The sequence below is a fragment of the Neopelma chrysocephalum genome, unplaced genomic scaffold, assembly GCF_003984885.1.
Source record: "Neopelma chrysocephalum unplaced genomic scaffold, ASM398488v2 Primary Assembly neopelma1_59, whole genome shotgun sequence".
Taxonomy (NCBI): Eukaryota; Metazoa; Chordata; class Aves; order Passeriformes; family Pipridae; genus Neopelma; species Neopelma chrysocephalum.
This window is the reverse complement of record NW_020897714.1, coordinates 19,381,335-19,409,078: the sequence shown is the minus strand read 5'-3', so window position 1 is coordinate 19,409,078 and position 27,744 is coordinate 19,381,335. Positions and strand designations below refer to the sequence as shown.

The 27,744-nt window shown below is 51.2% G+C and overlaps 3 protein-coding genes across 5 annotated transcripts; all 3 read right to left on the bottom strand.

Moving 5' to 3' along the window:
• Positions 1-827: 827 nt before the first annotated feature.
• Positions 828-9,272, bottom strand: TXN2 (thioredoxin 2). The gene is made up of 4 exons (XM_027680344.1): positions 9,198-9,272; positions 8,542-8,726; positions 6,461-6,584; positions 828-1,582 (listed from the first exon to the last, which is right to left on the bottom strand). Exons 2-4 carry the CDS (start codon positions 8,724-8,726, stop codon positions 1,466-1,468), a joined length of 426 nt encoding a protein of 141 aa, XP_027536145.1. The 5' UTR covers positions 9,198-9,272; the 3' UTR covers positions 828-1,465.
• A 1,557-nt stretch (positions 9,273-10,829) lies between these two features.
• Positions 10,830-19,700, bottom strand: FOXRED2 (FAD dependent oxidoreductase domain containing 2). 2 transcript variants are annotated; one of them, XM_027680340.1, is made up of 9 exons: positions 19,676-19,700; positions 18,634-19,164; positions 16,886-17,137; positions 16,119-16,388; positions 15,252-15,418; positions 14,445-14,610; positions 13,692-13,933; positions 12,654-12,824; positions 10,830-11,882 (listed from the first exon to the last, which is right to left on the bottom strand). In XM_027680340.1, exons 2-9 carry the CDS (start codon positions 19,140-19,142, stop codon positions 11,617-11,619), a joined length of 2,043 nt encoding a protein of 680 aa, XP_027536141.1. In that variant the 5' UTR covers positions 19,143-19,164; positions 19,676-19,700; the 3' UTR covers positions 10,830-11,616. The 2 variants fall into 2 exon arrangements, with proteins under 2 accessions (XP_027536141.1, XP_027536142.1); XM_027680341.1 differs by lacking the exon at positions 19,676-19,700 and adding an exon at positions 19,454-19,492.
• A 298-nt stretch (positions 19,701-19,998) lies between these two features.
• Positions 19,999-27,449, bottom strand: EIF3D (eukaryotic translation initiation factor 3 subunit D). 2 transcript variants are annotated; one of them, XM_027680342.1, is made up of 15 exons: positions 27,380-27,449; positions 26,949-27,082; positions 26,611-26,656; positions 26,092-26,228; positions 25,899-25,984; positions 25,331-25,403; positions 25,079-25,194; positions 24,729-24,861; positions 24,012-24,159; positions 23,630-23,760; positions 23,104-23,189; positions 22,746-22,875; positions 22,268-22,410; positions 21,173-21,453; positions 19,999-20,132 (listed from the first exon to the last, which is right to left on the bottom strand). In XM_027680342.1, the coding sequence occupies exons 2-15, from the start codon at positions 27,069-27,071 to the stop codon at positions 20,119-20,121; spliced, it is 1,647 nt and encodes a 548-aa protein (XP_027536143.1). In that variant the 5' UTR covers positions 27,072-27,082; positions 27,380-27,449; the 3' UTR covers positions 19,999-20,118. The 2 variants fall into 2 exon arrangements, with proteins under 2 accessions (XP_027536143.1, XP_027536144.1); XM_027680343.1 differs by having other exon boundaries at positions 25,079-25,191.
• Between the last annotated feature and the right edge of the window lie 295 nt (positions 27,450-27,744).

Sequence of the window (27,744 nt, the reverse complement as noted above, 5' to 3'; positions counted from 1 at the left end):
ACTTGGATCACCACTCCCCTGACAAAGGTCATAAATTGTCATTGTAAAGGTACAGAAAAAAAAATTTCCTCACTGCTCATAGCAACCTATGCCAGGAAGGTGAAATGGAGCAGAGCCAAAGCAGATTTAAGAGCAACTGAAGGAAACAGAAGCTGTGGAGAAAAAAAAAATCAGCTTGTACATGGTTATTAAGCACTTACAATGTTCTCATGCAGCTTAGATAAGCGAACTGGAATTAAACATTACAGTAAGCATCAGTGCTGGTGCTGTACTCTGCCTACAAGCACAAGAGGAGGCTGGGAGCACTCAGAAGCCAGGCTGGCTGGAAACAGGTGTATATGAAGAGGAGGAAGAGGTGGGACGGGCTGAAGGCTCTTGCAATAGGAACACAAAACTGGCACCTGTAGTCCAAAGGTCGGGGCAGTTGAAGTCAAGACTGCCTTCTGGCAGGGCTCACCTGCGTGAGCAGACTTAATAATACACAAAAGGGAAAGGGAGGCTCTCAGGCTCCACAGGCAGGAAAGGAGTGAGAAAAGCACGGGGGGGAGTGAGCACAGCTCGGGTTCCTTGTGCACAATGAGCAGCTGCTCCTCTGCACATGGGAGGCAAGTCCTCCCTCTGGCACCCTGGATCCAGCAGCACACAAAGGGGGTCCTAGAAGCTGCACTGAAAGCCCTGAAAGTAATCCCCTACTTTGTTTTTCAGCACATTACCTTGTAGTAGGGATCAAGTCATAACCTGCACTCTCCCAACCCATCATTAGAAACCAGCCCACTGTGCTGTTGATACTCCCTCTCACCTCTCTGGACAGACAAGGGACTTCCCTGTGATTTCTGAGACTCAAGTTTTATTCTCCAGCCAGACAGCAGTGACTGATAAAGTTCTCTATTGCAGGCATACAAAAGGAGATCCATAAAATACTTCTCTATATTTTCTCTTAAAAAATTATGATGGGAGCCCATGGATTTGTGGAGGAGTTGTACCCGTCCCCGCAACGTAACGACAGAGAAACAAAGAGACAAGTTTCACAGGCAAGGCAGAGGCATTCTCAGCTTTAAATGAACCCACCCAGGGCAGGTATGTACCATCATCTTGTAGGGAGCAGCTGCCCTCTGCTCTGGGCTATCAGATGTGAGGCAAAGAGAAAAACATTCCTCCTCTTAACTCAACAGCAGCAGCTCTGCACGTCAGCTCTTGGCTGATAAACACAGGCTCCTAATTCCAGCCACATTCCCCATTTTGAGAATAAGCAGCCCTGCTCCTCAGCGCCCTTTACAACTACTGCTGCTCATGAGAAGGGGGAGAGGGAGGGAAGGGTTACAACACTGTCCATCTTCTAAAATCACCAAACCAGAAGAAACCCCCAGGTTGTAAAGGGCAGGGAGTTGACCTGCCCTCAGCTCTCCCAGGCAAGGAATGCACAACATGGACATGTCCAGAGGAGAGGTACAGCCACCCTTTTACTTCAGGCTCCAATGAGTTTCTTGAGGAATGCCTCCAGCTGATCCTCGTCCTTTATGCCCACGAACTTATCCACAACGTCTCCGTTCTTCATAGCCAGCACAGTTGGCACTGCTGACACCTGGGGGCAAGAGAAACAGGGAGACACAGGTTGAGCAGAGGCTGTGGGGAGCCCAGCTGCACCGGGTCCCCAAATGGAACTCTACAGAAGTGGCTACAAGGGAGCTGAGCATACACTGCTCTAGGGTAAGATGTCCACTTGCCAAACAGGCCAGCTGAGCTTCATGTTCCTCCTCTCCCTGTGGCCTCATCTCTGCACTGACTTACAGCACACTGCTTAAGTCAAGGCTGAGCTGCTTTTTGAGTTTTAATTTTAAAAGACTAAGCCAAACCTAACATGAAAACGAGGCAAGGCTGTTCCCACCTCTCCAGTACAAATTCCTCTTCTCCTTCCCTTTTGTCCTATCATAAGCAAACAAATCCAGGACACCTCTCAGACATGACGACCTTTGGACATTTTGTAGCCAGGGCAGCATCAGACTGGACCTGTGTTCTTCTCCAGACAAGACTGGAGCTGGAAGATGGTCCCGTCCCATCACTGCACTGGTAGATTTCCTGCTCCATCATATTGTGGTAATGAGAATCCCCTCCAACCCATCTTTCCTTTTCCACTCCTGTTTTCAGTGGTTCCTCTGGTCACACACCAGTGGCCACCCACTGCAGATCCCTGACAATTAAGTAAGAAGTGAAGAAGTCCCTCTGACCAGAGCCAGCAGGCAGCTGTGCTGCTCTGGGCACTGTTTTTTTAGCTCAGAACAAAGTTTTCTGGGAATTATCCAAGAGAACAGTGTTGAAAATGACAGCATTCCCCAAGGACTTGCTGGTTGACTGGTGACAGCAGAGACCCCAGGGACACGACTGAGAGAAGGAACAATCAGAGTTGGGAGAGCTGCAGCACTAGAAGATCTGGTCACATTTCTGACCCTACAGCTTCAATGCCCTTATCTCTGCAAAGTCTCCCCCCCCAAAACATGTCCTGTCCTTATCTCACCCGCTGACTCTCCTCCAGCCTGCGGGGCCTTCCCATGTGCACTGCCAGCCTTGCTGCCAAAAAGAATCTGCAAATCCCTCCTCTGGGAACCCACCAGAGGACTGGCTTTTCTCCCATTGGGAGCCCGAGATGAAAGGGACATTTTGTCTTCCCTTCCCACCCAGTCCCAGTCAGACTCTGCAGTCTGTTCTTCAGGGCTTTGCAGTCTCATCTGAAGCGATGGGAGCACCGGGGCTGCTGCAAAGCAGGATCTTCAGCTCCTCCTAGTGACTGGAGGGAGCACATCCACAGGGCTTGGGCCCCAGCGCCGGCGATGGTGCCATCAGCATGTTCCCTTGTGGTTTTAGGGGCGAGAAAGGACAGTACCAGCATGGCACTCAACTGGTCACTCCCTTCCTGAGAAGGGCAAACCTCCACTGAGCCTCCCTCTGCTCTGCACAGTGGGTTAATGTCGAGCAGAGTTGCTCCAGCTCCATCCAAAAAAACCAGCAACAGCAAGCATCAGGCTATTAGGGCCTGGGTGAGGAACAGGTGAATTTGGAAGCACTACAGAGAAGCAGCCAACTGGGCCCTGCGTGCCAACCAGAGCACCCATGAGCTTCACACAGCCTCAATCCCTCCATCTCTTTCTCTCTTTGTGCTGGTGAGCAAACCCTGAGGAAGAGTGGATAGTCTGTGCCTGATGCTGCAGAGCCAGGCAAGAACCAGGGGCATGGAGCAACTTGCCTCTGCCCAGAAAACACGATGCTTTTGTCAGCTTTCTTCCTGCCAGCTGCAGCAAGGGCAGCCCATTAACGGAGCATGCACTTTGTTTTGCTGGTTGAGAAGCAAATGTCATGGGAGTTTTAGAATGCAAAGTTGAGGACTTTTTTTATTTTTTTTCCCTTCTTTTTTTGGGTCCCATCTGCACTGAACCTAAACAAACTTTCTTCCTCCCTCAAGAGCATTTCTACAGAAAAAGTCAGTCTGCTTTTGATTAGTGCTGACCACACAGATAAATAAACAAACATGGACATCCAGGTTATTCCTGGCACCACCTGTATCAAGGAAATTCTCTAAAACTGGGGCTTTCATACAAACTTGGATGCCACACAACAGAGCAGAGAGATTTCACCCAGGCCTATGAATGAGGTGGTAACACAGGATGGAGCTCTGTTGATGAACGACCATCTCTGTACCCAGCTGCCCACCCACAGTGGCTGGAGAAGGGGCTGCCTTTTCCCAGTGGCCACACACAGAGTCAACTGGCCAAGGCAAGAGATGAATCTAAAGAATTTTAAGAGACTGAAGATAAACAAAAGTATTTCTTCTCCCTTTCTGCTCTCGAGGTGAGAGGTCAGGAGCGGGCTGGAGCAGTGGAGACAGGCCCCAACCAGAGATGAAAGGTGTTAGATACAAGGAGGAGTCCCCAGAGAAAGAACTTTTGTGCTGGGCATAACTGGATGGGGAAGGGCACTGGGGACGTTACTAGTGGCAGGAAATGCATCCGTGCTTCGTGCTAAGCCAGGATGGCTGGGAGCCAAGGGCAGCTGGCCACTTGTGTAGAGGAATGCGCTAGCATTCCTCGGCTCTTCCAGAGGGTCTCCCCCTCATCCTGCCTCCTGTGCCAAGGAGGCTGCTGACTAGGACATTGTGCAATCAGGCAGCAAGATGGGGGCTGTGTGTGTGCGTGGGCAAGGGAATAAACATGGATGGAAGGAGACTTCCTGGCAGCTAGTGAAGGAGTTGTGGGGGTGGCATGGACACTGAAAACCCCCAAAACAAAAACTTTCACCTGGAGACATCTGATCTGCAATGGAATGGCTTTAAAACAAATGTTTGCTGATCCCTCCTAAATATCACCTTTGGTTTTCCTGATCTCTCCCAAACACTATCTTTGGTCCCTCTTTGATCTCGACTTGGTGTCTTCCCATCAGCCCTTACACTCACATCTTTTTGAGTGGCAACTTCCCAGAAGATGAAGCAAAACCAAGCATGTGCTCAGCACATGAAACAAACTTCTGCCTTGGAAAGGATGCCCCAAACTAGGAAGATCAAAGCAAAAATTTCTCCATTACCCCTACCTGTTTGCAGCTATCCTATTCACAGACACTGCCTAGGGATGGGGCTTTAGCCATGGGGATAATGGCCCAGACAAGACATATGCATCCCCCCAAAAGCAGAGGAGGCAGCGACAATCCCCAGGCCCTCTTACAAAACAAAATCTTCATCATGTTTGTATATAAGGCTCCAGAATGAACTGCTAGAAGCTGATCCTTCCCTGCAGCCTCAGTCCTGCCTGCCCCTCTCCTCCAGGGCTGCCAGACAGGCAGACCTTGCACACAAACACTTGCACACAGCAGACAGTGCAGCTGCTCACTCACCACCCTGTGGGAGAGCACACGCAGCGTGTCATCAAACCCGCACAACTTGGGACTTTCAGCCTCTTTTCACAGAACTTCCTTCATATGCACACACCCTGGTTGCCATTTTCCACTCATCTGAGATTATCCTCTTGTAATCCCAGCTAATTCGATCTACTGGAAGGCTTGGAACAATACAAGACTTGAGCTAATAATCTCTATTCTCTTCTTAGCATGGCCGCTACCAGACCCTTGCCTGCATCTGTTAGGATTTACACACCTTTTGACCACCACTAAAAACACCTCACTCTCTTCAACTCCTCACCAGGACCCTTCTGCTACGCAGCGTATGGGCTTGCAGTAGCCAGCCCTGCTCAGGAGCCAGCAGCCACCTTCCTTGGCCTGGGGCATATCTGCCAGCATGTGTCCACCAACAAGAACACCAGAGACTCTTGTGCTCAGCCTATGCGAGCTGCAAGTCATGACTGTGGGCACCAGCTGTGTGGACACACCACCACAGCACAGGCAGAAACATCTCCCTCAGGAAAGAGTGGGAGGGAACAAGCTGTTTCCACTTCCGTCTCCTTCTGGCTTGGCAGGGTGTGGGAATGGCATAAAGCGTCTTCTCCAGGCTCAACAAAATGACAGCTTGCTCAGGAGATGGTTCACACTTTGCAGGGCAGCTTGAGGAGCTTCCTGAGCTAGCTTCCACCCTGGGAGCAGGACTTCATCTGCAGAGGGGGAGTAGATCCATCTGCGTGACACGCATGTGAAAATTAAGCACTTTCTTCCCTGTAAAAGACAACAGCAGGGTGCCCCAACTCCACAGACAGAGTTGTTGTTTACAAGGAGAGAAAACAAAAGCGACCACAGTCGTCAAAGGAGCTTTTGTATTTTTTAAACTACCTGATCACTAACACAGGGAAAAAGTAACTAAATCGTGTAAACCTAAAGCCTTCTCCAGTTGTTCTGCTCCTTCCTGGGAGAAAGGCAGCACAGGGAACACATCCAGCAGTGGTGTTAACACACTAGTGTAAGCACCAAGGTCCCTCCTGTCAAGAGCAGGATGCATGCTCCTGTTGTTTATGTGTGTTTCCTGACCTGGCTTCTACCTGTCCAAACAAAACTCACGGTGTCTCTTTGTGCTGCAACTTAAGGATGGCATGTTATGACCCAGCTAGAGATCCTGAAGAAGAAAGGGAAAGAGAGGATGGGCCAGTGGCACAAAGAACCACTTTCAGTAGCAGAGCAGATTGGGGCTTGTTACTTCACATTCTTGCCCTGCACTTGAGCAGCCCAGGGTCACAGCAAAACACCGCATGCGCTTCAGGCTCCTCAAGGCCAGGCAAGTGACAGATGCCTGCAAGGCCTAGAAGACACCTTTGTGCAGAATCAGAGGTGGGGATGCTGAGCATGACCAGCAGAGCTGGAGGAGAGCCAAGCAGCAAAATCCACCCACTAACAAGAGACCCAGTGGATCAGGAACCAGTAGGCACTGGGCTTCCCCTCCCCTCCAATGCTGCTGCCATGCAGGCACAGCTTTCCACAGGGAGGGACATTCTTGGTGCTGCCAGCCAAAGAAAGTCTGTGCTCTTCCACCTCCTACCTCGTACTCGATAGCAAGGTCTGTGTGATCGTCAATGTCCACCTTGGCCATCACCACCTTCCCCTCCTGCTTGGCCACCATCTTCTCTAACCTGGGGCCTAGGATCTTGCAGGGACCACACCACCTGATGGAGCAAGAAGAGAGGGGACATTAGAGGAGGCAAGCACAGCAACAGCCATGGAGGATGTGCTGGTATGCCAGTGCTGCTCCATTCGGGAGCCAGCCTGGAAACACCACTCCTGAACCACAGCTTTGAAAAACACTCCTCTCACAAAGGAGCTGCCAAAGACTTTAAGGAAGCTTCACGTTCCACCATCCAAAAGCCACTCTGGCAGTCACACTCAAACCACCTGAGCTGGGACTGAGGCCCCTTCACAGCTACACACCCCACACTCACACTACGTTTCCTTGCTGGCTCAACCCCAGGTTTCCCACAGCAGAGTCTCAGATGTCCCCATCCTTAAAACAATTTAATCTTTGTGCAATAACAAACAGATGGAGCTGGTGCCTTTGAGGAGGAACCCTGAAAAACAGAACCCTTGGGCTTTTATCCCCTCACAGTCTAAGCCCAGGAACAGTCAGTTCCTGCTGTGCCTCTGAGTGTCAGGTCACCTGGCTGGGCCACATGTCCCCGGGCCGTTTGTTGTGCAAAGGGTCAGCAGTTCACGGCCTCTGGCCTGGGGCTTCCAGAGGTCAACCTACAGCTCCCCTGCAACTGCACCCTGAGAGACACCTGCACTGAACGTATTCCTCAACCAAGGGTTTTTTCTGTGTGTGGAGGGGCTGAGTGGAAGAAGAGGTCACCACCCAGCATTTGTGGTGCTTTAGATGTTTCGATCACACCGCAGTCTGCTTTGCCAGCCTTGTTGGTTCTCCTGCCCCTCTTCTTGTTCACCCCCACCGGGCTTTACATCCACGTGCAGAGCTGTGATCCTGCTGCCCTGGAGCCAGTGTTGCTGCCGGGCACTAGGCTCACAGACCACACCCAAATCAGTTTATGCCAATCACCAAATCACAGATTTCCCCTCCATGCTCATTGCAGGGTTTACGCTGAAAAACTTGCAGAGGCATTGCATCTGTTCAAAGAGAGACCACCTAATCCAGACCCAGGTGCAGTAGTAGCAGGCTTTGTGAGGCCCTGGATGCTCCCTCCATGCTCTAACTGCATCAGCTAGGATAGTATGAACTCAGTTCAAGCAAAACATGAGTTAAAGCTCTAAGTGCCCTTTTCTTTTAGAATTGAAACTCTGGCGAACTTTGCTCCTCCTCAGCCTCCCTCTCTATCAAGTTTCAGGCTTTCAGTTATTTGTCCTCTCCTCCCTTGATGATCCCAACTAAACTTCACTTTGGTTTGCCAGCTTGGTCTGTTTAGAGCAGAAGTTTTTGGGCTGTTTTGTACTCTGTTTGCCCTCAATCAGCCATAACAAGCTCATGTGACAGCACTGCAGGACTACGAAAACACATGAAAAAACAAAGATAACCAGTGTTGTTAATCCAGAAGATAACATCTAGGAATATTTTTACTGGCAAGAGGATGACAACATTTTTGTTGATGACAAATGCTGCTGTTGGTGTCACAAGGCTGTTATTAACACAAAGGCATTTTGCTGTCAAGAGCCTCAAGAGCAAGCAGCCTTAGGAAACCTGGAAAGACACAACGTGGCAGTGCTGGGGCAGAGCAAGTGCAGAGCTCCTGCATGGCTGTTAACAACATTTAATGTTTCTAAGAGGACATTTCATCCTGAAAGCTAAATAGGGGAGAGATCAGAATTTTTTTCCTGAGGTATCTTTTGCAAGATGATGCAACGCCGGGGGCGGGGTGACACCTGAGCACTTGGGAGGTGCAACAACGCCACCCTGGGGAAAGCCTTCCTGGCACTGCTGTTTGACACCGCTGCAGGGCACAGCTGTGAGTGAAATCTTTACGGACTGAGCTCCATGGGCAGAATCACCTTGTAACACCAGACCCCACAGCCTGGGAAGCCCTCGGGCCTGCTTCTCCCTGGTGTGCCCGGAGTGCCACCGTGCCAGGAAAGTCAGGGCACCCCTGCACATGTGACGGTGGAGAAGGGGGAACTTACTGTGCATGGAAATCCACCACCACGGGTTTGGGGCTGTTCACTACCCGGTCCTGAAAGTCGCTGCCATCCTGCACGTTGAAGGTGCTCCTGCGGCTCTCCGAGGTGCCAAAGGCCCTGCCGGGGGGTGCCGGGGCACTCCGCGGGGTGAGGGACAGCAGCCGCCGCAGCGCCAGCCTCTGGGCCATCTGTGGGGACAGCGGGAGGTTCTTGGGGTGGGGGGCCCTCCACGGCTGGTCCCACTGCGGCAGCGCCCCGAGCCGAGTGCGCTCGGCAGGGCAGCCCCCAGGGCAGGAGATGCCCGGGAGAGATATTGATGGGATATCACACGGGAGCGCTCCCCGCCCCTGCGCCCAGCCCGACACGCCCTGCAGCTCCGGCCCCACGGCCACGGGGTCTCCACCGGGATCCCAGCTCCAGGCGCAGGGCGCCATTTCCCCGAGTCCCCCCGCCACAGGCCGTGCCTTCCCACCCCCAGGGCAGCCCCGGTACCGCGGGGCTCCTCCAGCCGGTCCGTCCCAGCAGCTCCCGCAGTGACAGGGCCTCGAGCCCCCAGCCCGGTGAGGGAGGACAGCCCCAGCCACGGGGGCCCCACTGTCTCTCTGGCCCCTGAGGACAAGCCGCCCCAGCCCGGAGGGTCCCCCCCGATCCCCTCGCACCTTCCCGGCCCGGAGGTGACCCGCGCCCAGCCGCACTTCCGCCCGCCGCCCCGCCCACCTGCGCGCTTATTGGCCGCAGCCGCCGGATGGCTGCGAAAGACGGCACTACACCCCCTCAGCCGATTGGCCGCCGCCCCAAGGGCCGGTCACCTCTGACTGGCCGCCGTGCCCGTCCTTCAAGCCGCTTCGCTCCGCCCCCGTGGGCGCCGGCGGGCTGCTTCACGCGGGGCAAACTACGAGCGCTGATTGGCGGCGGAGCCCTCCAATGGGCACCGCCCTCCGCACGTGCCCCCATTCCCGGTCACGGTCCTGCGTGGCGGCCCCGGCCGGCGGCTCTCTTCGGGTCGGAGCTGGGCAAAGGGCTTTCCTTGAAGTGCACAGCCCTGCAACCCCCCAAACAGCCATTAACTCCCTTCCAGAACACACCCTGCGCCTGCGGGTGACACAAACCAGCGTTTGTAACCACGGTCCCTGATGGAAAACAATTCAGAGACAAGGCTTCACTCCCTGCCACCTTCAGCACCGAGGGGAGCCCAACCAGAACAAGGCTGAGAGGGCAACACTCATTCGGCAGCATCCAAAGCAAGGAGACTTGGATCCCAGCTCCCCAAGACCAACTGGAAGTGAGTGGCAGCAAAACCTCTGGGGTTTGAGTCACCAGATCAAACCCTGGAGACATGCAGAGCATGCTGGAAGAGTTGGTAGGTGCTGGTTTTTTAGACCATCACTTTTCTAAAGGAAATCACAATGTAAGGCAACATGTACACCGTGAATGTACAGATTCACATTTTCCTGAGGGAATCTGAGGATGGAAGAGGAAACGACTGGAGAATGTGCATGCGTGTAGGTACAACAGGGATGCATTCTGTGTCAGCACACACAGGGAACAAATGAAACAGGCTCTTAGGGACAGCTGGTCAACCCAATTCAGCCACAGGCCCTTTTCTTCCCCTGGACAATTCCAAAATAAAAAGCCCATGGTGCCAAGGATGTTGCAAGTAGTAACATCACCCAGGCAACTACAGGCCACAAGAGCCATTCCTGGTCTGGCCTTGGAGCTGAGGCAATGGGATGTAAAGCCCACAGAAGGATGCTGATTGATGCCAAGTGAGGAGATTGTTTCCCCTCTCCAGTTGCACATGAACAGGTGAGATCTTCCAGAAGCAGCAGCATTGCTAGCACATTCAGTATTCCCAAAGAGTGCAAGAAATCCTTTGTCATGTCCTTCACCTCTTCTGCTCCCCAGCCTCTCCAAGAAACTGGGTTTTACAGAAACAGTAACTGAATTCAAAGGATTGGGAGAGCTTTAGGTACATGTAAGGTACAGCCCCCTCCAGTCTGGAAGCACAAGTGTATATTTTTTGAGAAGCTAAGGCGTTAGAAAACATGTGTGGAGGTAAACGCCTGTTCCCTTTTGCCCCTCCTCTATTTCCTAGAAATCACAGGGACATCATAAGGTCAAGCTCAAAACTGCTCTTGCTTTGCAACTCCAGGGTCATGGAAGAAGCCCACAGGGAGGAGACAGGCAAGTGCATGTGGCTGACAGGGGGAGCAGTAAAGTACAGCCAGCCTCCCAGACACTCCATGTAGGATCTCCAGGTGACTCGACGGGAATAAATTAGAGAAGGAGCATTTTAACAATGTCAAACTTTCTTGATGGGACATAGTGCAAACAGCAGAAATATTGGTCATGCTTTATAAAAGACAAAGGGCTAACCTTCCAGGCTGCCTGGTGTGGGAGAAGAAAAACCTGAGGACAGTGTAGTTGAAGTCAGTGTCAGTCTCTGTGTCCCAGGCATTCCAGGCAAGCTACTCATCCACTGTGGAGGGAAGGGTCCCTTGTAGTGCTCTCTGGGAAATATGATAACTAAAAAACACCCCTCCCCACTGAAGCTACACAACTGCCCTAACTCAAATGCAAGAAAAATACTGGAAGTTTGCCCAGAGTACCACTTTGGGACCCAACGCAGGAACAAATCTTCAAGTATACACAGGGTATAGCATCCAGGGACCAGAGAGCCTGCACCAGGCTCCACAGGGTGCAAGCAGGTCACCTCCAAAGGGGAATGTGACATTTTAAGTTTCCCAGGTGTTCCTGAACTCTCTTCTGTGACCTCTGTACATCACTGCAGATACTGGTCAGTCAGATAAACACAAACACCACTTTCAGGCAACTCTGAGCTCTGCAAGGACAACGCAGGAGTCTCAGAATCACTGGATTTTGGCCCGTTGCTCATTCTTCAAAAGATGTTGGTCCTCTTTGTAACAGCAAGATCTGAGCAGGTCTTTGGCAACTCATGATTAGGGGAAGGCATGAGGATGGAAAAAGGGCACAGGAAAAGGGCAGAATCCTGCTGTGGATCTCTGTTACAGTACTGTCACAACAGCACCTCTAGGTTTCAGTGTAGAGCAAGAAAGGTTAAAGCTCATCCTTGGCCTTGACAAGATGTTGCAGCGGATGAACTGAAATGACCTGATCTCTCAGCAACTGGTCCCTTGACCTGTCGTGGCTGTCAGGGGGTCTGTCACCCAAAAAGTCTGTGAGAGTGTAATCCTGCAGTAGTCCAGCTTGCACCGCGTGGTGCCGGAGTCCCTCGCTGCCCACGAGCCCCTGCATCCTCACGTATCCCTGCTGGCAGAAGGGGGGCAGCTTCTGACGGGTGAAGGCAAACAGGAAACAGGACTCTGCAGGGGAAAGGATCAAAAATCAGACTCAGCAGAGATACCCTGTAGGGAAAAATTCCCATAAACTATCAAGGACTCATTCAAAACAAAAGGCAGAGAGGACGAGGGAAGACAACTGGAGTTTCCCACCAAGGACCCTGCCCTGGGTGGCAGCACAGTTATTGAGTTAATTCCGCAGGGCTCAGGAGATGCAGAGAGGGATCTCCAGCCTGCAGTCTGAGAGAAAAAGGATCTGGATTTGAGGTTGTGTCCATCTGGCATCCTCTTTGTACCACAGGATTGCTTCCCTCTGTTGCCACGTGGGCTTCCTGCAGGAGGTTCCCAGACCAGTCTTCAGACCAGGAAGGGAGGCAGCAGAGGCTGTCTTCAGCTCTCACACCACAGCACTCCCATTTTCCATGGGAAAGCAATCCCATCATCAGTACATAAGATCTAGTACCCGATAGTACAAAAAAACGTTCAGATAATGGAGAAGGAAAGCTGCAGCTAGAAAAGGGATTGAACCCAATCTCATATACCTTTCCCTAAATCCTGGCATGCCTGGGCCAGTCTCTTTCTAATGGTGAGCAAGAGCAAAGGCTCTTTGGGAACATACACATACAGAATGGCACTTTTTACTGTCTGGGGATTGTGTTGAGGAGGTGTGACTGATGGTGAATAAGCAACTCACCACAGGAAGATCTCAGCTATCTGCAGAAGAGACCCCTCCTGTCGTTTTTCCCTCACATTCCTCCTCCTCCTCCTGCCGCCTTGACCCTGTGCTTGAATTACCTGCAAAGAAACTGCGCAGGTCGGTGCTGAGGCAGTTCTCCAAAAAGCGCCTCAGTGGCAGGATGTGAGCATTTGGGGCTGTCCAGTCTGTCAGAAAGTCCTCCACAATGTGATGGATGGCATCTGGACGAGGGAGAGGCCACTCTGGCGGCCGGAGTTTCATCTCATGCTCTGCCAAGAGAACATTAAGGGAGTCTCTTAGAAGCAAAATGGCATTAAAAAGAGCTTGGGGAATGGAAAGCAGCTGTGACAGCTGTTTCAGCTTTTGTCCTGACCTTTTAATCCCTACCTTACTTTCATTTGCAATCCCCTCTGCTAGCTCTGTCCTCAACAGCCCTGCCACTGCACAGCTGCCCTCTGTCCCTGCTCACAGCATTCCTGTCATTTCACTCCTGTTCCTCCTGGGCAGGGACTGCCAGACGGCCTAAGCTGTGTTTAATGCTGCTACACATCATGCTTATTTCTGTGCAAAGCAGGCTGGACCATGACCCTTCGTTTCTGGGGATGAAGACTGAACACACTCATTTCCCAAGGAAATCTATTCTGAGCGTCTTTGCTTGCTGGATATAACACTCCTCTTCAAACCCTTGCCTTTGGCTGCCTCTATGGCTCTGTGACCTCTCAGACCTGGGCCGGCCACACAGAGCAGCTTTCTTTTGGCAGCAACACTGCCAAACAACAACAGCCCAGCCTCATTCTGCCAGGCTCTGCAAAACTCACACAGGGTGCCAGCCAAAGGGAAGCAGTGTTCCTCTTTTTGGGAATGGGGAAATTTCCAGCACGCCTGTTTGCTCCTATTTTCAAATGTGAGGTCTCTGGTACCAGCCTCCTACCCCCTGTACTGACCGATTGAAACTTTTTGCCAACTGCCAGCTTCTTTTTCAGCTCACACAGTGGTGGGCGGGTGTCTCAAAGGATGGACATGAGGGAAATGGAGAAGGGGGAACAATGCCTTCAGGTACCACCCCTCCTCTGGCTCTGAACTATCTTCATCCCTCTCTGTTTTGCTTGTATTACATAGCTAGCAGGAAAACTCACCTGTTGGGACGTGTTTGTAATAGTAAATAACAGGGTGTAGAAAGTTGGACTGCCAGGCATGCTGTGCTTCTCCCACAGCACGGTTGTAGTAGAAGACATCCTTGTCAGCCCCAGAGAAATTCCTCCCATACTCCATGATGATGACAAAGAGCCCATTGGGAGCCTTTCTCCCAGTCTGCATTTCCAGCTCGGCTAGGACTCCAATAGGGTACTCTTCTAGGTATTCAAATGCTGTGGCATTCCTGTGAATTGCAACCACACCATCAGACTTTCCCACCAGACAAAGCCAGCTGGGATCCAACCCACCCTCAGCTGGGTGAGGATAAGGCCAAAAAGCCATCAGATAGTAATTTTTTTTTCTGGTCATTACAGATCTGGGCTGGACTTGATGCAGAGCTTATGAAGGTTGCAGATATTGTTACAAGACTCCATTATTTTCCTGGATTATGGGACTCCTCTTTACATTAGCACTGCTCAAGGAAACTCTTTTCCTGGGGACAGTAAAAGAGTACTCCATCACTGAGCCTGGAGGGAAGGTCTGGACCATTCCAGCCCTTTAAGAAAGGGAAGTAACTGGCAGAAGTAACTGGCACCAGTTGTGGCAGTGGTACAGGTCTGGGGTGGCTGCCTACACAATGGTAACGTCCTTAGGCAGCAATCTGTGTGGTGGCACCATGGGAAACAATGGTAAAGAAAAAGAAACGAAAATGATGGAGTGCAGTGCTGGGAATAATTACTCACTCACTCACTCACTCTCTCAGCAGTATGATGTCAGCCAGGACACTGAACATCTGGTAGAGGCCTGAGGCTTCATTCACCCGCTTGATGATGGAATTGGTCAGCTGTGTAATAGGGTAGACTGTGGATGGCCAGGGGACACCATGGTGACGGTTTTCCAATAGGCGATGGACTGCACGAGCTAAGACATTGAGAGAAACAAAGACAGCTTAGTTAAAAATCCAATCTTACGCTTTTAAGAAATCCAATCACTCTGCTGTGGCGCAGGACTCAATAAATAAGCTTTACAGCTCCTCTGTGCTCAGGATCTCCCACCCCAATCGCTGGTAACTGCAGTGGAGATGCCCTCTGAAAGCTGATGTGATGCTAAGTGGTGGGGGAGGGGGTGGGGGGGTCCTCAGGTATATTTCTTCTGAAAAGTCCTTTAATCATAAGGATGGGCAAACACACATAAAGAAGGAAATTTTCTCTACTGCCCACAGCTGCTGGATTTTAACTCCACAGCACAGACCTCTCACCCACAGCCTGTCACGAGGCAGAGCATCTGGCAGGAAGAAATCTATTGTGTTACATAAATAACAGACAACAGGCAAGAGAGACACAAGACAAAACAAAGACAGACAACCAAAAACTTCAGATATGACCCCAAGTCACTTCTCCTACACTTCAGATGATGCAGATGCAGCTGTAGCTTGACTGTGTTATTGTTATTGCCAGAACAAGACTAAGGGTGATCTCTTTCCAGCAGTAAGCTATGGACTGTTCCTTTGAAGAGAGGAACAATTTCCACCTCTGCCCTTTCTGTACACCCCAGTTACTCACTTGTATACCGGAATCCATGGATGAAGCCCCCAGCAGATTTCCTGAAGTCAACAGAATGGCTAGCAGTGCCGAGAATGAAGAGCCCCCGAGTGCCTCTGGACTCATAGCTGGGTTTGATCTGAGGATACTTTTTAATATTCCCTTTTCCTGGCATCATTCTAAGGGATCTGATGTGCAAAAGAAAAGAGCAGGCTGTCAGGAAGGATGGGGGTAGCAAATAAAAAGGGTTTCTGATACATATTATATTGCAGCCACTGCAAGACTCTGCTTCATACCCCTGCTGCCCTCAGTGGGGTTTACTACTAAAATGAGGATCTTCAGAAGACAAGGGTGCTCATCCCAAGGTAGCTCTGGACAAGGTCCAATTCCAGGCTGAGCCACCGACAGTGAATTCTGGAAGACAGTGAAGTTAGCAGTATCATTTTCAACTGCAGGATGCACCAAGGTGGAGTGAAGGTTGCATCCTCAAGGAAATTTGTTTTCCCCAGAAAAAAACTTCCTGTAGTGATCTGCACCTGTGCCATCCTCATTTCAAAAAAACTCCAAAACATTGCTAGCCTTCTCCATGTGATCTGGCAGGTCAGGATGTTAAGTTCTAAAGGCACAAGTTTTTCTATGTCACTCAGGTCCGAGCACTGCCATCTGCTCATCCTTAGAGTCTGTCGGTCAGAGGGCAGCAACAAACACATTCCCACTGGGACACAGCCTTACTTGCAGGGTAAACAGAAGACTGTGCAGCACCAGGTAGCTCAGAGCACATGGAGGTCCAAACAATGCTGCCAGGAGAGGACCTGCCCTTCCTTTTCCCCCTACTCAGGCCCTTCAATCTAAATACCTTCTTCCCTGGAGATCCTGGTTCTCCCTCACCTGTTATAGATGGAGAAGTCAAACTTCCAGCCCAGGCAGCGGATGACACGGTCGTAAGGTGCCCGGGTGGCAAAATTGTCCAGTTCATCCTGCGGGAGGGTGATGGAATCGATGCCTGCGCTGATGTTCCTGTTCTCCAGGTAGAACCGGAGTGTGATGTGCAGCTTTCCTTTTTTGTCCTTGACAATAGCCAGATCTTCCAGGTCGCCCTCCAGAAGCCCATCCAGAGATTTCAGCTGGTAGGTGTCCAGCAGTCCATTGTTAATTGCCCTATGAAAAACAGGAGAACATAAGACGGGCTAAAAGAAGGGAGGTTCTGTCTTAGCTGCTGAAAATAGGATCAACTGTCAGGCATCCCAACTCCTCTTCAGTGTACAGGTTATCCCCAGAGCCTCAGGGCTCAAAGAAAAACACAGGTAACGCAGCCTCGCTGCCCTTGCAGGGTGTAGCCAACCTCTCAGCTTTCCTCTGTGATTGCAAGCAAAAGAACAACTTGAGAGCCAGCACTTTTTAATGATACAGTTTCCAAGTGGACATGTTTCTATTTCACACAGATCCCATAAAGCTCTCATCGCGCTTCTGCATTCAGCAACTGCAACCTGGATTGCTTTAAACCACGGACCTACAGAAGGCCCTACGTTTCCCCTGTGCCTCCCAGGACCACAGCAGCACCACCTGCGCAGTCCAGCCTGTCGCCTGGGAAAGAAGTGATTCTCCTGGTTTGTACTCCAGCTGCATCACAAAGAGGAATAGAAGCAGTTTCCTACCTCAGATCCCCGACGTAGTGGGTGGCCCAGGAGAGGCGCACGCGGGACCGGCTCACCATGTGAATGAAGTTCGTGACTCCCAGAATGTTCTCTGCCGTCTCAAAGGCTGAGTTCCCTCGTCCCAAGATCAACACGGTCTGGCCAGCAAAATCCTCCGGGTTGATGGACACAGTCTCGTAACCCTCAACATATTCCGAGCCAGGGAAGTTTACCACATTGGGGACCCACGTCCCAGTGGCAACCAACAAAGAGCTGTAAAAACAGGGATAGCACTAGGAAATGCAGAGGAATGGGGCTCCATCTCAGCACTCCTTCCTCCTCCTGCTGTGAAAGATGGATGTGATGTGCCCCCCACAGTGATGCTGGACCAGCGGCACAAGTCATTGTTTCAAAAGAAACCTCTACCCAGTTTCACCTAATGACCTGCTCCTCTCTTCCCTCTCCTCAGGATAACTAGGAATGTTCTTATATACAGCAAAAGTCAGTGTGGATGCTGTACATACACATCTTACTCCATTGTTCATGAACGCAAGTTCTACTCATATGTATTCACTGACAATATATATAATGCTAAAGTTCCACACGTTGGTTATATGATGCATAAAAATGACTTTGATTTAAAATTTGAGTTGCCTTTTAGTAGAGCAGGATAGAAGTAATTTTTAAGGCAGACAGGATATGGTTTCGATATTTTGAAATCCGACTCCCAGCCATAAAAACATGTTAGCAACGTCACTAATTGTTAACACAAAAAATGAGTACAGTGATCTTTTTATATCTCTCTGTAAGAGCTTTTGCTTGATTCTTGGGGAAATGTTTGTGACTTAGATGGAAACGCCAGGCAGCTGAGGTGAGCAGCACTGTCTGCTATCCCAACCTTGATTACACAGCTCTGAAAAGCAACTTGCTTGCGGTACGTGGGTGTCTGGGATTGCCTTCTGTCCCCTCTGAGCCTGCCAGCAGCACACCGGCAAGTGACAGCCAGCACGACCTGCTGTCGTAGAGCTGAGGTTCTCAGGAGAGGTGGGAAATACACTCCATATGTTCACACGAGTAACTTCTAGGTTTTTAGGAACGTAGCTCAATGACAGTACGGGATACACACGTGTAAATATGATGAGGGGAAGGGGAGTTCAGGGACCAGTGGCGTTGAGGGTTATTTCTCATAGTCAGCCCCACTTTCCTTTGGTTCCCCTCTGTGTTCCAGCTCTGTCAGCCCACGGCTCAGCTTGGCTGGGACACGGTTCTCAGATGAGACCTGGGAGTGAGGTGTCACTGCACTGACTCACTCTCATTTTCAATAAATGAAGTGGTGGCTACGAGTACAACTGTGTTACTTTTTTCACAGACAGCAATTATCTAGCGATAAAACAGAAGTGATTTCAAGTTTACCTATCAAGGATGGACCCTGCCACGATGGCCATTGCAGCCTGTTCATGTCTGCCCTGCCCTCAGCTGCTCAAGGCAAAAAACATTGCTCATGAAAGGCCATGTCTTCCCAGGAGCACTTATTCCACTCATCCACCTGCTGACCCCACAAAATGTTTTTCCCCTGTGATGGTGGTTAAGGCTCTAGAAGGCTGTGAAATCTCCATCACTGGAGATACTCATGCCTCAACAGGGCAAGGCTTTGAGCAACCCAACAAAACGGCCTTTATGGGTCTCTTCCAACTTAACTTATCCTGTGATTTTATGACCTCGAAGATGACCATGTAGAGCCACATGACGAGCCCAGGTTTGCCCATTACCTGCACTTGTAGTTCTTCCTGTCCTGGTCAGTCAGGAGGAAGTAGTGGCCATTCCAGGCCTGCTTGTTTCTCTCCAGCGTCACGTGGATGATGGCTGTGTTGTACTGAACCCGCAGCTCCAGCAGGGACGCAAAGTCCTCCAGGTAACGCACCATCGTGTCAGCGTGAGGGAAGAAGTCACGTGAGTAGTGTCGGAAAAGCAGCCGCCTATCATGGCTGAGGAGCGAATTCCAGTCATGGCGGAGGTTGAACTCGCTGTTGGATTTGCCCGTGTACTGCTTGTTGATGCTGATGAGCTTGCGGTGGCGAGGGTAGAGGGCGAAGAAGCTGCCAGGTGCATGGCTCCGCTCGAAGACGACGTAGTCTCGCCTGGCTTGCTGGAGGAAATAGGCTGCCTGCAGGCCCGCTGGGCCGGCCCCGATGATGCAGTAGTCGTGGTAGAGGAAAGCGGTGCTGCTCACTGCACACAGGGCCAGCCCCAGGAGTGTCCTGCAGACCAACGTGGCCATGGCAGGGCTGGCACCGCCGCCCCTGCGGGGAAGAGCACCAGGGAAGCGTCACCTTAGGGACTACAGCCTCCACGCAAGAGACACCTGACCCTACCAGTGCCCACCTGCCCCTGACCAGAGACCCCCGGCCCCGCCAGTGCCCACCTGCCCCTGCTCAGGCCCAGCCGCCACGATGTCTCCACCCAGGGCAGGGGTGCTGGGGCGGGGCCCTGCCCCCTGCCAGCCAATAGCAAAAGGGGCCCCAGGTTCCCCAGCCAATGAGCGCACAGCGCCCCCGGTGGCAGCGTACAGGTGGGAAGGTGGGGCAGCACCTGTGGATTGATGGCCGCGAGCGCCTCTGCGCCCCAACAGCCAATGGGAGAGGGCGGCCCAAGCCCACCAACCAATGGGCGGCGGGGCACCCCGCGCTGCCCTCGCTGCCCCGCCAATACGGTCCGGCCCCGGTGTCCCCGCCCCAGCCAATGGCGCGCGAGGCGCACGTGACGCGCGGGGCCGCCGCCGGCCGCGCAGACCCGTCCGGCCTGCGGCCGCACCTGCACCACGGAGCCCCCGCCGCTACGCTGCTCCTGCTCCGGGCTCCTCCCGCTCCGCTCCCTCCTCTCTCCCGCACCGCCCGGGCGGGGCGGGGCGGACACGGCACCGCCTCCCGCGCGCCGCGGGGGCGAGCGAGGGGGGCGGTGCGCGCCCCGCGCGTCACGTGACGCGGCCGCCGCCGCTTCCCGCCGCCAGCACCGCCGCGCGCGCACCACGTGTCCGGGGGCGGGCCGCGCTTAAAGGGGCAGCGCGGGAAGGGGGGCCGGGGCACGGGGTATCCGAACCGGGCACATACACACACACACACACACAGAGCGCGGCGTCACTCCGCAAAATCAACTTTATTCCGATTCCCCCCCGGTTATCATCAATGTGCAGCCACTGCCCACCCGCAGGGACGGGGCTGCCTGTCACTTCTGCCCCTCGGTGCTGGCTGCAGCGTTCAGCTCTCCTCCTCTGAAAGAGAAGACAAACAGCAGTGAAACGAATGCAGCTGGGGAAAGAAAACCACCCAAAACCCCAGAATAAACCATGTCTGTCAAGGAAATGCCACAAGGAACACGAAAAACCAAGGCTGCCACTTCAGGGAGATTTATCCCACCTCCGACTGCCTGTCCCTCCCTTGCCCCACCTTCCCAACAAACCTGCCCATCAGCCAAGACCACACGCACGTTATTTGGAATTACACAATTTACATTCCTGAGTACATTACGCAGAGACCTAACTAACATTTCCATAATAAAATCCAGAGCAGCCACGCCAAGTTTACAGCCTAAGAAGAAGCTGGGAGATACTTTATTATCACAAAAGCAGGAGCCCTAGGATAAATGGTGTCCCACTGTCTGAACAGAGCATACAGAGATCTTGTATCAGGGATCACAGATGGTTTTAGGCAGTGAAGCAAAACCAGCTGTTGTCCACAGGGCACCACCAATCCTCCAAAACTCCCATCCTGACTAGCCAGCGATTGCTCAGCTTCAACAGCCACTTCAGGAAAGCCTTCACTCAGTTACCTCAATTGTTCTCCATCACCACGCGTTTTAAATGTGTCATCTGATAGTCACTGCCATTTCTAAAACTGTAGTCGAAAAATATTCCAGTACCAACAGAAATCAGCACCCACCCACTACCGCAAATCTTGGGGCTGCTGAATGAAGGCCCTGGCAGGCTTTATTTTCCCAGCCAGTGTTCTGGATCTGGGACCTCTCTCCCCTACCCCTGGTAAAATCAGTCCTCATAAAGTATCTGTACAGAAGCACAGTATCTGCATTTTCAACTCTCTGCTCTTTCTGCTTCCAACTGAGTACTCCCAATGTCACCCACATCTTTCCAGCTGAGTCCCATCCTTAGGACCACATGTTCTCTGGCCTTGCTCCTCTCCTGCCACTGCACTGGTCAGATCTCATCCTCTGGCTCTGGTCTTTACTACGGGTCACCCCTTTTCATCCAGCCCAGTACATCACTTAGAAACATAAATCCCCAAGTATGCTACAAACCTTCCTCTTCTTCTTCTTCCTCTTCGTCCTCCTCATCTTCATCAGAGCTGAAGGTGCCATCAGGCAAACTGTAGATGCGGATCACCTGCTTGTTGGGGTCCTTGAGGATTAGGTACTTTCCCTCATCCAGCTTCATGCAGATGTCAATGACACATCGCAGGATGCCCCAGGCATTCTCTATGCTCAGATTAATCTGGCTGGCAAACTCATTTGGCTTGAACTGCTGCGTGCCCAGGATCACATGGCGGGCAGAGTCCTTCACGTGGTAACGGGATACGTACCTAGGGGGGCAAGAAGAAACCAGAGGGGTATCAGGAAATTAAGCTCAGACAGCAGAAGAATGGCAGCAAGAAAAGCACTGTGATCATCTTAGTTTTGTTTTCTGGGCTGAAAAATCCTAATACTCCAACACTGAAAGCTAAGAGGATCTCCTGGCTACAAACTGTCAATCAGTAATGCACCTGGAAATCCCCAAATCGGATGGAGTGGTACAAAAGATACAGAAGAATTAGTCGCACAGATAAAAATTAAGCAATAGCATGATTAGCTGGGAGTTTGGAATTAAGCATACGCAAAAGTATCAGTCCTGTGTCTGAGGGTGTAACCTAGGATTGCAGAACCACTAGAAGAGGGCTAGCAGATGCCTCCCGTTCATTACTCACAGCAGGAACTCAAATGATTTTAAGATGACAGTTCAAAAAGGACTGTGGCCACACCCTCCCCCATCACCCAATTTCTCAGTAACAGGGCACTGAGGATCTTGATCAGATTCCTGACAGGCAGCACATTCACTGCGTTTATTTTCCTTGCTGGTGACCTCAGCAAACAGGCCGACAGCCACAGAGGCCACCTGCCCTTCACATGTGTGGGTCTCACGTGGTCAGTCACAGCAAGGGCACATCAGCCTGATGCTGATGGGTAGCAGCTCACATCAAGGCTAGTGTGCTCACCACAAGCTTTCTCTTCTTGGCTACTCAAGTGTTTGGTTGTTTTAGGATTACTCATTCTATAAATGCTTCATTTAGACATATATATACTGCGTTTAATCATGGACAATGCATCTGGAAGACGTTTGGTGTGAAAACCCCACCTTACCCAAGTTTAAGATACTCTGATCCAGCCAGCAGCGCGCAGCATGTCCAGCGGGCTAATTTGTAGCTGTTATTTTTCAGCTCCGTGGCAATCACAGCTCCTCGCTGGGAGTCCAACTTCTGGCGCCAGTCTACTCCATTGCAATACTGAGAGGAGAATCAAAACTACTGTCAGTCTGACAAGGTGGGATTGCCCAACTGGTTAGAAAGGGTAGTTTGTGAGGGAAGAATTCACGAGGGAAGCATGGGAACAGACTGGCCACTGTGCTGAACACCTAGAGACAAGAGCGTTAAAACCAGCTACATCTCATCTGGGGGAGAATCCCATCAGCACTGCTTGTCCACCAAAGTTATACTCCTTTGGTGGAACATAACACACAGGGGACACTGCCAGATGTTTGTCTTATCTTCTCTGCTGTACCTGGCATGTCAGGCAGCAGTGAAGCAGTTAGAGCTAGCTTTGGAATCCCATTCTTCCTCACCCTGGAATCCCACTCGTTCAATGTTTTGATGTTGATGAATGACACTTCTCCATTAGCTCCTGTCATCACTCCATCATGTTCACAGCGGACAATGAGATCTATATCATCTCCCAGCTTCCACCTTCGGTATCTGCCAACAAACAATCCAGCTGGTTATTTCTGACCTTTGTTCTCTTCCAGATCCATGCAAGCACTCAGCAGAATATTTTCCTCCTCTATCTGTTCCCTGTGAAGTTATCCACAAATCCCTCTCAAGGTAAAGCTCCTATCGATAACACCCCTAATTTGTTTTGCGTCCGTATCACACAGACATCCTGCCTCCTTGCCAAACCTCGGCATCAGAGCAGTATCAACATACCTGTATGCAACAGAGGCTACTTCGTTTTTATCCATGTCATCCTCCACAAAGGGGTTTGGGTTAGGAAACTTATATTTCTCCTTTCCCTGCAGAAGAAAACAGAAGGGCATGTTAGGAGAAAAAGCCTGAGACAGCTCTCCCCTACTGGAAAAATATTCTTTTACGGCAACAGTTTTTCCCTTATATAGAAAAACACCAAAACATAAAACAGCTGATGAGAAGCCTCATGTTCATGTTAGTCACAGTGCTATAAGCAGTACTTGTAATGGCACTTCAGCTTCAGTAAGTGTACTCAGAAGCCTGTCTGCATCACCAAGGGATTTCTCTGTGAAACAAGAATGAAAACTTTTCTACAACAAAGTCACACTGCTCACCAGAAGTAATCCCACCTCTTTCAAAACTGAAAGAACATCAGTGTAACATAACTGTCAATTAAAATCCTTCTGTGCTGTATTAAAGCAGCCTTAATGAAGTTTCAAGACTCTCTGAAACACAGGCCCTACTATTCAGCACTGCTCCACCTTACCATCCTCAGACACTGCTGGGAGAAGTTATGATTGATGTAAGTAGCTTCCATGGCAAGGTTGCGTGGAGAATTAAAGGAGTTGCCCTCTTCCTGTGGTGGTTCATTGGCTGTTTCGCTCACTGTCAGGAGGTCTGAGAAGAAAACCAGACACAAGTGGTTATACTTGGGGGAGTAACTATGTCAGCTTCAGTGAGTCTCTAGCCACACAGTGGAACAGATCAATACTGAAGTTCCCCCCACAGCTGTCAAGTGTACTGCAGTAATCAGATTGTTCAGTGCTCTCAGTCTGGACACTGAGACACAGAATAAACTCAAGTAATCATAAAGAAAATTAGACCCTTTAGCTACTGCAACAGAAATTTCTTTCAGGACTGTTCCTCACCAAAATCTGAGTTGTCCCTCTTGTCAAAGAAAAGCTTGGATCCAACTCTCTGGACAATGATGTCCCAAGAATAGACAGAGCGAGTGCAACTCATCAGTGTGGCCAGGATGGCATCTGTGGCAAACACATTCCCTTGTGTCTTGGCCAGCTATGGATACAAGAGGAGGAGAAAACTGTTTCAGCAATAAGAACAGATACCCCTTCCCTAGCCAGGATGAAAAGTGCTAGCAAACCAGATCACTGATTTCTTCTCCCATTCTGAGGAAGCTGGACCAGTAAGAACCCCACCGACTATTAGACAAAGCATGAGGTACTACCCAGCAATCCTGGCCCACCCTCATCCACACAAGGGGAAAGCAAGAAACCACTATGAAATGTGTGTTGGAAAATGCACAGCTCTTTATTGCCAGTGAGGTCACAAGAAATCTCTGAGCCTTCCTCACCTCCAAAAGCAGAACCCTCAAGAATCACGTCTCTTGACATAAGAGTTTCCTTCCCAACAAGTACCAGTCTGCCTGACCTCCCAGAATTACAGCTTTTCCTTGGCCAGTGTTCCTAACTTTGCATTAATCTAGCTCTGCCTTGGACCTAAGAAAAATGATGATACCAACTAACATTTCTTTACTTTTGCCCTTTGGTCTGACGGTGACAGCTGGTCTCCAACAACAGCACACACTGAGAAACACACTACTGGGTTTTACAAACCAGCAAACATACCTTTCGGATAACTGGGTCATCTGTAGTGGTGACGGTATGGAAGATGCGCTTAATGCTCCTCAGGAGCTTCTCATTCCTTGTTGTAATGCGGTCAAAGGCTTTGTCATAGTACTCCAGGGCTCCACAGCACTCTCTGCAGAGGCAAGAGAACCATCTTGACATCCCTCCTAGGGATAACACCACCCATGAACCACACAGGACTGAAGAGCCTATTGGGTGTTCCATTACCTCCCTGTGCTTTGGGTACCTCAATGAGAACACTGGGACCAGGCCAGGAGACCCTTGCCCACTTGCTTTCCAAAAATCTGATCACTTCAGGAAGCAAACAAATGGCTGTTTTAGGAACTCACATGTCCTGTGGCTCTGACACCTCCAGGTAGCGCATTTTCATCAGCCGAGGGAAATCCATCTCCTCCTTCACCTCCCAGTCACTGCGAACTTCAACAGAGGAGTCACGAGGTTTCTGCTGTGCGGCCAGAGGTAGCACAGATAAAGAGAGAAATGGAGACACAGCACATCAGGATTTGTGCAAGAGGAGCTGCCCCATGAGTGCAGCCAGCAAAACCAAACCATCATCGATGGCACAAAGCTTGTCAGTTTACCTGTGATTTTTGGTCCCACTTCTGCCTCACTCCAAACTGTTTTTGAAACTTCTTTTGTAGGCGCAAACGATCTCTAAAATGACAAATGTGAGAAAAGTCACAAAGAGAAGTTCTCTATTCCTATATGCCACAACCATTCCTCCACTTCCAAACTACCACCTCAGGAGCAGTGCTTTCAGGCAATGAGCCGCTGAAACATTTGCTGAGCCATCTGTTGATTAAGATGCCCGAGGCATTAAAAAGCCTCTTCTTTGCTCTGAGGAGCTCTTTACATAGTTTTGTATCTAAAGACTGCAATGTACTTTTTGGAAAAGATATTCTCTGTTTGGAACGCCATGTTTACTTTCTAAATACGACTCAAAATTTCCCCTAAATTCTTAGACAGCTGTTTGAAATCCAGTTGTACGTACTGCTGACACCAGCAGAACATAGGACTTGAAATATCCTGAAATTCTCCTCTGATGACTGTTTGCTCCAGCAGGTTCTGTCACAGTAAGTTTGCAAATTTACCAACAGTATGTTCATGCATTCCAACCAAAGCTTAGTATACTCGTCTCTGCAGCCTCACCTCTCCTTCTGCTTGGCACTCTTTGGCAGCGTCTGCATGCTGAACTGCAGCATGTTCCGACGGTCCTTGTCTCTCCGAAGATTCCTCTGTGGAAATGATGGAAAGAAACAAAAAAAAAAGACGACATTTTACTTGTGAAATACTTCTGTGCTACTGAAGGTCTCCTCTGAGCCTGTCTCTGAGAACACGTTACCTGTGCGAATCGCATGCGGTTCCTCTGGTATGCTGTTTTCTGCGTCCGTGCTGTATCCACCAGCTGGAAGCTGGTCTCATCCTCCTCATGGAAATACGCATATTGGCTACCGCCACCAAATTGCGAGGAGTACTTGTCTGGAAACAAAACAGAGCATCTTGACACCAAGCTTCCAAGAAAAAAACTCTGATACTTCACCCCTTTCTCTCTCAACTGCCTTCACCTAAGCCTGATGCCTCAGTTGGGTCTCTTGCCTTACACCTGCATGTTTTTCCCCCTGCAAGTCTCCCTTAGGAGCCTGGTCATCAAACAGCACAAAAATCCAGAGTAAGCCGCAAGGACAGGGAGAGTCCCACAGAGCTCTCCCAAGGGCGAAGCACACTTCCTAAATTAAGATGTCTGTCTTGCTGAGGTGTGCACATAATCACAGGATGGGTGTGAGACATGAAAGCAGGAATGACGCTTGAAGAGAATTTTGTAGAAAATAAACCACAGCAGCAGCCGCCAGACAACACGTACTCGTGTATCTCTTATCCTGATACGTGGCTCCTGTCCAATCAGCCACCTAAGGACAAGCAGAAACAGTCAAAGTAAGTGAGTGCTAACATAACATTTCCCCCCAACTCCAACTTTGTACACGCAGGACTCCAAGCAGCAGAAGCAGTGCTCTCCAGAACTAATCCTTCTGACTCCCACCTCTGCTTGCCAGCCCTGCCAGCTGTTCACAGCCATGTCCTGTGTTAGGAGGCACTGAAAAGGGTGCCAGAGAAGCAGCCGCGGTGACAAGCAGCAAACATCAGCGGCAGGGTGGCAGGCCAGAGGGCACACAGAGCTGCGGCCCAGCACGGCCGAGGTACCTTGCCCAGGCGGTCCCCTTTGCTGAACGGCTGGTAGGGCATGTCCTTGAACTGCTCGGGCACAGCACACGGGCCCCATCCGGAGGGGTTGTCCTGGATCACGGGTGTCACAAACTTCGCCATTTTTTAGTCTTCTGGAAGGGAGAAAAAAAAAAAAAACCCCAAACCTCTCAGCAGCCGCACGGCGAGGCACCGAGGCCCGCGGCCTTGCCCCGGCACAGGCCTCGGCGGAGGGAAGGCGCCTCCGGTGGCCGGGCCCAGGTCGGGTCAGGGGGTCCCGGTGGGGGCTGCGAGTGCCGGGGCGGGGCGGGAACGCGGCCCCACCGGAACCGGTGGCAGCGGCGGGGCGTGGCTGGGGGGTCCCGGTACGGGCGGGAGGGTGTCGGCAGGGCAGGAGACCCGCCCCAGGGCGCCCCCCGCGCCCCCCTCACCTGCGCGGCCCCGGCGCGGCCCCGATGGTGGCGGATCCAGCGGCGGATCCAGCGGCGGATCCGGCGGCGGCGGGCGGGGAAAGGGCCGCGCGCAGCCCCGGCGCGTCCTTCTGGCGTCAGCGCCGTGCGACGGAAGTGCCGCCGTCGTAAAAGTTAAAAAAAAAAAAACCAACACAAAAAACCCACCCCCCCCCCCCCCCAACAAACCCCAAACCAACAAAACCACAGAAAACTAAGAAGCAAAGAAGCAGAGCGTGGCTGCCGTAAAGCATCGGTGTTGTTGCAAAACGTGAAATATTTAAAAATATTAATAAAGGATGTTCTTTGATGTTTGATCTTTGTGCACTTTCAAGTCTAATCAAAAA